Source organism: Catharus ustulatus, chromosome 3, assembly GCF_009819885.2.
Source record: "Catharus ustulatus isolate bCatUst1 chromosome 3, bCatUst1.pri.v2, whole genome shotgun sequence".
NCBI classification, from domain to species: Eukaryota; Metazoa; Chordata; class Aves; order Passeriformes; family Turdidae; genus Catharus; species Catharus ustulatus.
Genome location: NC_046223.1, coordinates 108,494,198 through 108,504,307, shown reverse-complemented (window position 1 = coordinate 108,504,307; position 10,110 = coordinate 108,494,198). Strand labels below are relative to the sequence as shown.

At 42.6% G+C, this 10,110-nt stretch overlaps 1 protein-coding gene across 1 annotated transcript; it reads left to right on the top strand.

The window, feature by feature from the left end:
- Window positions 1–506: 506 nt before the first annotated feature.
- On the top strand, window positions 507–5,526 carry LOC116993979 (retinol dehydrogenase 14-like). Its single transcript, XM_033055303.1, has 2 exons — window positions 507–859; window positions 4,034–5,526. Exons 1-2 carry the CDS (start codon window positions 512–514, stop codon window positions 4,649–4,651), a joined length of 966 nt encoding a protein of 321 aa, XP_032911194.1. The 5' UTR covers window positions 507–511; the 3' UTR covers window positions 4,652–5,526.
- The last annotated feature ends 4,584 nt before the right edge of the window (window positions 5,527–10,110 follow it).

Genomic DNA, 10,110 nt, shown 5'->3' with positions numbered 1-10,110 from the left:
TCTTCCATGGCTAGAGTGAAAAGGTGTGGGGGGAACCACAGTGGCTGCTCCTGACTCCCTGAATGGGTCCAAGCTGCCCTGGTTGGGATCACCAGCGTCTGGGATTAGGGAGAGTGTCTGGAAACACGACATGAAATCGATGGCTGCAAACAGATTTTGGGTTAAGGATTCAAAACAAAGTTGGCAGAGCTGAGGGGCCGCTAAAGAGCTTCAGTGCCAACAACTAAAGAGTTTCAATCAGCGTCCAACCTGTGCTGGTACTTGGGGAAATTCCCCACCAGGTGCAAGACCCCCTGTTGAACCCCACCAGGTTTCTTGAACCCCATCAGGTTTCTCTCCGCCCAACTCCCCAGCCTGTGGAGGTCTCAAGGAAGGGCAGCAGAGCCCTCAGGTGCCCGTCAGCGCTGTGCCGCGGGCACACGGCCCGGCCCGGCCCGGCCCGGCGGGCAGCGCGCAGGCTCCCGAGGCGCTCCGGGACCACAAGCCCCAGCAGGCCCCGCGCGGCCCCGCCATGGCCGCGGCGCTGCCGGCGCTGGTGCTGGGCGCGGGGCTGCTGGTGGCCGCCTGGCGCTGGCTGCGGGGCGCGGCGCGGCCCGGGCGCGGGGGCTCCATGCGGGGCAAGACCGTCATCATCACCGGCGCCAACAGCGGGCTGGGCCGGGCGGCGGCGGCCGAGCTGCTGCGGATGCGGGCCCGCGTCATCATGGGCTGCCGAGACCGGGCGCGGGCCGAGCGGGCGGCCCGCGAGATCCGGGCCGAGGTGGGCGAGCGGGCGGACGGCGCGGGCGAGCTGGTGGTCCGCGAGCTGGACCTGGCCTCGCTGCGCTCCGTGCGCGCCTTCTGCCACCGCGTCCTGCAGGTACGGCCGGGCCGCAGAGGGCACGGCGGGCACGGGCCGGGCGGTGCTGGCCGCGGCCCCCGCTCCTGCTGGGGCCCGGGCTGGTGTGCGCGCCGCTGCGGCTGTTCCTGCTGCCAGCAGCGCGCTCGGGGGGCTGGGGAAGTCTGAGCTCACCGCAGGGTTTGGGAGGAGGGCATAAGCAAATTGGCCGTGAATTAGCTTTTGGAAGCGTGAACTTTGTGATAGTTTAGTCTATTTTGGTTTAAAATATTCTAGATCTTTTCTGTTCTGGGAAGAAAATGCTTGTTTCTGTGCGAGATAAATTATTTTTCTTCCTTTCTCTTAGAATTAACTAGCTTAACCTTTGTTTAAATTAGTGTTACAGCTCCGCTTTGCCACTAGAAAAATAGAAGTTGACAGGTGCACTGCTGACATGCTCCAGACATTCTTCTGCCGGCTCCTTAGGTTGCATCACCCCCCAGGGATTTAAATCTCTCACCCATCACCAGCAGAATCTAGTCAATGGCCATTTTAAAATACATAAAATTTGTGCAGATTGCCTGAAAACCTGTGTTTAAGGAGAATGAGACGTCCAGTTGCTTTCCCTGACAGAAATGCCACTAGATGTGTAGAGCAGAGGGAAGCACTCTTGAAGGCATTATTTCATTCCCACAAAAACCATCTTTTGGGACTTTGATTTCATCACATCTAGCTCCTCGAGTCATGAGACACAAAGTCATGGGAAACCAGGCTTAGTAAGTTCTGCTGCTGCTCAGAGATGTGTTTGTTAAGTACTTAAGATGCTCAGACCCTGTTGTTAGAGGGGAAGAAAACAGGGACTATGTTGCATTAAATTTCAAATTGCATTTCTGAAAGTTAAGTGTCAAGTTTTAAGTTCTCTAGTGGGGCTCTTTGTAGTTTATTTATATATGAATCCAGTGATAAGGTCTAATCTTGCTTCAGTGTTGTGAGAAAACCTGCATACATGAAAGGATGTAAAATTTGTAAAATAACCACATGCTAAAAAAATATGTATATGTACTGTTTAACTTTTAAGAGTTATATATTTTATAGTACAAAGCATCAGAGTGGCTCTTGAGTGAGAAATAGATAAAGGAAGAGAGAATGTGCTATCTTCAAAGTATTGCTGATGCCTGCATTATAACTTGAATGCATCTAAATGGCAAGGGATGCAAGCTTAAGGGATACTTTAAAGAGCTTTTCCATCCAAGTTTATGCTATTTACCTTCCCTATCTGTGAGTCCTTTTTGGAGCTGTTATTTTGGGATTTGTTTGGGGGTTCTTGTGGTGTTTTGGTTGACATAAAGAAGATGTAAACATTGGCAGAGTAAGGAGACTGTACACTCCTACTGCTTAGCTTTATTTGTGGAAGCTTTATATTGCATGACTTAGAGTGATTGTATCTCTCACTGCTTAGTCTCACTGAAAAAAAATAGAAGACTGAGATGTTGGAGGGTTCCATGGGAAGATGATGAAAGTGAAAGTGAATTTAGAGGCTACAAGGAATAGCACTGCCCATCAAAGTAGTGTTTTGTGCACTCTGCTGCCCTTATTTGTAGTAGCTGGCTGCTTGGCATTGATCACATCACTCTAGGTTATTATGTGTAGGAATTCCACAGAATAGCACGTGTGGAGGTTTTGCTTCTTGAAGTGTTAAGTCTTGCAAAAATAAATCCTCCTGTCAGATGTTTTTCTCTAAAGAAGAAAGAAGGATCATTTCAGTGAGCAGATCTGCAGTCAGTACTTCTTCACTCCTGTCCTGATTTAGTGATAGTGACTGACCATTGTGTCACCAAATGAGTTTGGTGCTCTTTGGATCCCAATTGTCTGAAACACTGAGCAGCCACAAGTTCCACAGAAATCAGTCTGAGACTGAAGTACTCGAAGTTTTGAGTGATGTGGATGCCAGCACCTTTAACTGAATGCCAAGTGCAGATTTGAGGTTTGCTCTTTGTATCTTTGCCGCTAATGACAGTGAAATAAAAGAGAAGTGGTGCAGAATTCATTTATGAGGTTCTCTATTTTTATCATCAAAATGGCCCTAGATTGTCTCAGATTATCTTCCAGTCCCTGCATGGGGTTTAAAGAATTTAAAGCAAAGAGAACTCCCACTGCTCTTAGAGAAAATTAATATCTTTGCCTCTGATTCATGCAAGCATGAATTGTGCTTTCACAGTCTTTTGTCAGAGGTGGGCAAGAGTGTTGAATTCGGAGCTTATTTATGCAGTTTAATTTGTATTTTTTTTTAAATTATAGTTTTGGATAAATTGGAGAGCTCTTAATTTTTGAGTGGATTCTGCAGCATGAAGTGCATGATAAATATATCTAAATTATCAATGCCGCTTCTCTGTTAATTACTTGTATTTTCTGTTCCTGGAGAGTGTAACATACATCCTTGAGTGTGGTTTTTGCTAACCTCAACCAGAATACTGATCCATCAAATCTTATATGCTGAGCACCTCATAGAGCCTTTGTTCCCTGTTAAGTAGACCTATTGGACTCAAATTATATGAAACATGAGTGTTACTTTTCTGTGAATCGTGCTGCATAGTTCTCACCCAGCAGCAGAGTGATGTGTACTGGTTTTGAAGTAAGGCAAGTTTAAAATCATTAAAACATTATTTGTCAGTTTTTCTTATCATCCCAGTGAGATGATGGGTCTGCAGTATAATGGTTTCTCCTTCAGCTCTGAGGTTCATTCCTTGTGCTAATACCTTGTGTTCCATGCTTGTATGTCTGCTGCACACTACATCCCTCTGCTATAGCAGAGATTTGCAATATATTAGTGTAGACTCTTGTGGTGCAAAAGACAGATTGCTTTTTAAAGAGGAAAAAAATGCATCACAAAGGTAATTTATCTCTGAGTTGTTGTAGAAAAAGTTGCTCTTGGAGAAGTTGATGGTTGTGTTCTTTGCTTGCATTAGAAGTTGATACAGACCTGCTGTCAGATGCTTGCATCCTGCTGGGACCAAGTGCATAGTTTAGTGGTAGTTCAGCTTAAAAGTGTTTTTTTTCCCTAGCAATGTTTTAAGAGAATATCAGAAAGTTACAATTCAGAAAACTAGAAATGAAATTACTTCTTTTTTAATAATGCCCAATGAGAAATTGAAACATAATAATGTTATACATGGGAGTTCTAAAACTGAACGATTTTTTTTTCTTTCCTCTTTAAAGGAAGAGTCAAGGCTGGATGTTCTGATAAATAATGCAGGAATATTCCAGTGTCCATACATGAAGACAGAGGATGGTTTTGAGATGCAATTTGGTGTGAACCACTTGGGCCACTTCTTGCTCACCAACCTTCTTCTGGGCCTCCTCAAAAATTCTGCCCCAAGCAGGATTGTTGTAGTGTCCTCAAAGCTTTACAAATATGGAGAGATCAACTTTGATGACTTGAACAGTGAAATAAGCTACAATAAAAGCTTTTGTTACAGCCGAAGTAAACTGGCTAACATACTATTTGCCAGGGAGCTGGCCCGTCGGTTGGAGGGGACAGGAGTCACTGTCAACTCACTTCATCCTGGGATTGTCAGAACAAATCTAGGCAGACATGTGAATATTCCTTTGCTGGCCAAGCCTCTGTTCAACTTGGTGTCATGGGCTTTCTTCAAAACGCCTCTGGAAGGAGCCCAGACATCTATTTATTTGGCCTCTTCTCCTGACGTTGAAGGCGTGTCAGGAAAGTATTTTGGAGACTGCAAAGAGGAAGAACTTCTGCCCAAAGCCATGGATGACTTGGTTGCAAGAAAATTGTGGGATATCAGTGAAGTGATGGTTGGCTTACTGAAGTAAGTGCCAGGGAGTGTCTGCAAAAAAGAATGCAGATAACTATGCAGTTCATTTTGGCAACAGTGAAATTCTCACTTTAAATGCTGTGGGAGTGCAGAACTTTGTTCAGTAAGTATGATATAAGAGAGTGTTTTATGTTGGAACTCTGTTTTGAGACGAAAGACAATCTGCAAAAGCATTCAGAAAAAAATCTGGAATAAAATTTGTGGGTGTGAATATAATTTCTGGTTAAATCTGCTTAAAAACTTGTGTTTTACAAATAAAAATTAAGGAGAGACGTGTTTTGCAATATATATGCATATTTGTCATTACTTGTAGTCTGACTGGACAATGCAGGGTACTGATGGTGAAACACTTCTGTAAAAATTATTTGAAAATAACTCTTAATAGTCATCCTTTTTTTGAGCCATCACAATGAGAAATGGAATAAAGAGTTTTCCTGATATCTTGCACTGTAATTGTTGAGGCCTCTGAGTGCCTTTCAAAGGCTTGTCAGTCCCATGGTTCAGTGAACAAAATCGTTGAGCCATGAGCAGTTTTGCTGTGAAGCACAAAGTCAGCTATTTTTAGTGATGTTGCTGCTGTTCAGTGTATAAGTGCACTTGGTTGTGCAAGCTGTATTTTTATTTTCATGTGTATTGAACTTGCTGTTTCTTGAAACCTTGGGTTTCATTAAAAGGGTAGTTGCAAAATGTGTAATGGTCTTGATAGGGCTTTGCATGGCATGAACTGTGTAAGACCTCATGCAAATTAGACCGAAGAGAATAAGCTTCTCAGTGTGTTTGGCTTGACTGATGGCACTTTAACTCAGTAATGAGGTTCCATAAATGTCTCATACAGCTGACTGAATATTCTTTAATAAAATCTTCTAAAAAGAAGACATAGCATTCATTCTTTTATTGTGGGAGATGTATCAGAAAGTAACAGCCTTGATAGAGTAGCCTTGTTTCAAGGGGATGAACCCATGTGTTGGTTTAGGGAGCCTGTGGTGTGGGGTTGGTAGAAATAAAATGGGCTCCAGTGAAATGCATGAGTATTCCATGAGTCAGTGCTGATTTTATTAAAATTCATATAACTTATTTAATATTAATATTTGTACATTTTTGTTTTGGTCTACATTATTAAAAAGTTCTAGTAATTGGGATATATAGTAAAAATATGGAAGAATGGTTTAGAGTGATCTATGTTACTATTACTCAAAGGAAGGAGAATTAATAATAAATGATGTTTTCAATAATTCCTTAGTTATGAATACATCAGTTCTGCACTTCAGGTGGTGACCTACTAAATTTTTTTAATTCTTTCTCTGATTGTTAACTCAGACTCTCAGTATACTTTAGCTTTTACAATTGTGTGGACTTGGTCTTGCCTTCCCAGCAAGAGTCTGTACTGGGCAGGTGACTTGGGTGGGGCAGAAAGCAGCATTCCAGAAAATCGGAATGCAAGCTACAAAGCAAGCAGGTTTGTAAAACCATGTAAACGGGTTGAACTTTGCACTACTCACTGTAACGCAAGCTGTAGAGGGGTGGATGTGTTGTCAAAGCATGCCACAGTGTTGAGTGTTGAACAGAGTTCTCTAAGCGATGCAGAGGGAGTTGTGCTACACAGTAAAGAAGTCCTGCTTTGATCTTCAGTTTTAATTTTCACGTTTTAATTTTAAACACTTGTAAATGGCTGCGAGCAGCACCTTTAGCAGGTGGCTGAAGAATGAAGAGTTCATTAACTTCTCTGTAAAGAGTTACAGAGAAACTGAGCCAAACTTGGGGTTGTGTTTCAATATGACTGTTGCAATTCTAAAGAAACACTACTGCATGAAATGTGTGTACACCTCTTGCAAGGAAAGCCTTGGATGCGACGGTGAACAATGGAGAGGATGATCAGCCTCAAAATACCGTAGTAAAGAACTGCACTGAAATTGCATGAAGAGCAGAGATAACCTGTAATTTTCAGACTGAATGACCTTGCCTTCTAAACAGCAAAGGTGGATTCCTACTGAAATAGGAGATGCAGAATAGGAAGTCTTGGTTGTAATGGGCCATACTTGGTACATCTACCATGTACTTGTTTTTGTTCTTTCGAAACATTGTTGAAATAAGAACATTGTCAGAAAGGGATTGTGTTCCTTTAATCTAACTAAATTACAGCCTCATTCCAGAGTAGACTAATTCTTAATGGAACCTTAATGAAGTATTAATGGATGAATATTACCTGAAAAGAATTTGAAAGAATGGATTGTTGGAGACTTACGGTGAGGTAGGCTTTTTTTCTGAAATAAGTTTTATTTGTCACTTTCACGGTTGAATGTCATTTAACTGCTGTGGACTAGAAAGCTTTGATGACTCCCTTGAGGCTGCTGTGAATGTTTCTTTATGTGATGCCTTTGTTATTCTAGTAGCATCCAGGAGCTAGAGACTTCACAGGTCAACAGATCTACAAAAGCTAAATGGAAAACCAGAGTGCTTATTTCAACAAACAATAGTGCTGACTCAGTCTAGGTTGGAACCAAACATTCTGGCTGAGGAAGTATCTTCCTCTCCACTTTCTCTCCTTTTCTTGAACCCAGTAAGCTCAGGTGTATGTGTATGATTTGAGGACTGGGCTGAATGTCTTCTCTTGGAGCTGGTAAAACACTGAAGATCAGCACCTTCAGACTTGCCCTCAGTATAGCAGTGCCTCGAAAATGATGAGCAAGCTCTCTGTATTATTACTGTAGTATAACCAATTTGTGTCAAGAGCATGCAGCTGAAAATGTTCCATTCCAGTTGACTTCTTTCACCATCACCACCCTTTGAACACTTCTATCCTCAAACTCACTTCCTATGAAGAATTAAAGTTTTTAAAATAAAGGTGAAAGAGGAAGGCTGTGAGCAGGGATATCAGGCCAAGCCTGTGGAAATGCAACTTTCATTGACAGGTGCAGACACTGACAGCATTGCTGGCAAGTACATTACAGACAGGGAAATACAAATATCTAATCACCTGCAAATACATTGATACGGTTAAGAAAGCCACAGCTGCGTTTAGGATCTTGCTGAAATTTCTGATGAACATAAAAGGCTTTTGTTCAAATGCAAAATGTACCTTTAGCTTTCTTAGGTAAATGGTTAGAATTTGAGTGCTGGGTTTTGAGTCCAGGAGCAGTGTTGGGCCAGCACTCCATACCTGTGCCCCAGGGATTTGAGAACAGGCTGTGATGTGTCTAGGGCACAGAGACTGCTGAGAAGGTATTCCCTGCCCTTTTCTTTTCCCAGGGACCTGCATCTGGCCTGCTGTAGCTGGGAGGGGGAGGGCCACAGCAGGGCTTAACTTGGACTATTTGCAGACTTTCCCCAGTGAAGCTTTTGGCCAGTGCCAGCAATGTTTCCAAGTGACCCCATTTCTCAGTGGTCACATTTTATGTGGCAGCGACATTGCACACTAACTGCATTCCAAAAGGCTTGTTTCAGAATCGGCATATTGAGGGGTGGTGTGGGTGTCTGTGTGTGTGTGCAGACATGTGTAGGTGCAATTTAATCTCTCAGTTTAAAATAGAGGCAGGAAGAGCTGTCAATGATTTAGCAAGGAGCTGAGGTATATCCAGGAGAGTGGGTTGTCAGCATGGGAGTGTCACCTGCTGCTGTGCTGCTCTGGTACAGGATGAGACATTGGGCTGGGGCCAGAGTGGTTGGGCTTGGGCTCAGTGTTGAGCTCAACTGCTTAAAGCCACCTCCAGCTATACAATGTCTGCTTTTGCAGCTGGAGAGCACAGAGCTAGGGAGAGGAAATATCTCTGTGTAATGGTCAAAAGAAACAGATTTCAAGTACCTTAAGGAGAACACTTCCTAACTGTTTCACTATAACTTATTCACCTTTGGCTGTGGTGCTTTTGAAAGTACTTTTAATAACCAATTTCCCTCATGGACAGACCAAGATCTTAAGAAAAGTTTGTGGTGTTTTTTTGGTGGTTTTTTTTTAAATTTCTTTATTTTGAGTCTAATTGCAGGCCTTGCTATCAGCCAGCTCTCCCTGCACACATGTAGGTATTTTAGCTGAGGTTTCTGCAAGGAAACTAAATTGAAGTTGCATGTATTTATTTTATATGCCCCATCTGTTTAAGCCAAGGGAGAGTTACTTACTTTTTAAATGCACTCTGAATCTGTCACCAATTTACCTTCCTTACCTTGCCACAAAAGCCAACATCTATCCCCAGGCAAAGGGACAACTCTGCTCTTTCAGTTACTCCACTCAACACAGCAGGCAAGCTTATAAACCCAGTGGGGGTTCTCCAGTAAAAATTCTCCATCTTAATGAGATAAATGATCAGTTTTTCCATGATGCAATAAAAACAGAAGTATTTAAACTCTCCTCTTTTCAGCAGTTCCTTGGTTTGCCTAAGCTTGCTACTAAGTGAATGCCTCACAGGCTCCAAAGCCTGAGCCCTGTGAATGTGTGGCATGATTATGCTTTTGCTGAAAAATGTGGATAATTCCCACTTCAAACAGACTTAATTTCTTTTCACCTAAGGCTATAAACAAAATAAACAACTTGCAAGCCATACAAATAACTTTAAATGGAAGGCCTGTTCCCCTTTGCACATAACTTTTTCCAAACTAATCATTTAGAGAGTAATTGACTTGCAAAACGATCCAGGAGGCCTCCACAGTTGAATTATTATTTTTGATCTGTCCCAGAATGGTGCTGCTATTTCTCATAACAGAAAATGACAAGCTCCCTTTAGACTTTTTACTTACAGCTTTAGCTACCACTAGCAGCCTCACACCTGTCGTAACTGGATTCAGATCAGAGAAATTAATTAGAAGAGTTAATTAATTCCAAATGTCCTGTGTAACATGGAGAAAGGAATGCTTTCCTAAGCGCCTTTTTTGGGGGAAACCTGGCACGATGACCACCAAATAAGGTTTAGAGGCCTTTCTTTCCATATTTGAGAATGATCCCTTCAGGTAATGTGAAAGAAACTAAATCTGTGTAAGGAAAATATCAATAGCTTATTTGCCATGCAAGATTCAGAAGGCCATCACATGCTTGAATCACTTAATCAAGGTGCTGAGGTTTCTTGCTGTCTGCTTCTTGGGCAAAACAAGCAATCTGGAATCATGATGCCACTAAAAGCACTGGGAGTCAGACATGTAATATTTTTGCTGATCATGATATCCCAGCTTTAGGTTTGGGCAGTAGGACCCTTACAGCCAATTAGATGATGATTATTTCAAGACTGATGAATGAGGCTTTTTGCACTTCTCTGTATGTATGACATTTTTAAAGAAATACTTCACAAATTGTGAAATTATGGGGGTGGGGTGGTGGTGGCAGTAGCAGTACCATGCATATATTAAATATCCTGCAACAGAAATGTGGGGTTTTTTCCCAAAGAAATGTCAGCTCATCGATGCAGTTGTTGGATGTCTTCCATTTTGCCACCTGGACTGCAGTCTGATGATGACTGATGTTACTGAAGTCCTGTT

Bases quoted from the DNA above. Each gene is read 5' to 3' on its own strand.
- LOC116993979 (XM_033055303.1), top strand. From the start codon at position 512: ATGGCCGCGGCGCTGCCGGCGCTGGTGCTGGGCGCGGGGCTGCTGGTG. The intron at 860-4,033 runs GTACGGCCGGGC...TCCTCTTTAAAG, and splicing joins TCTGCCACCGCGTCCTGCAG to GAAGAGTCAAGGCTGGATGT.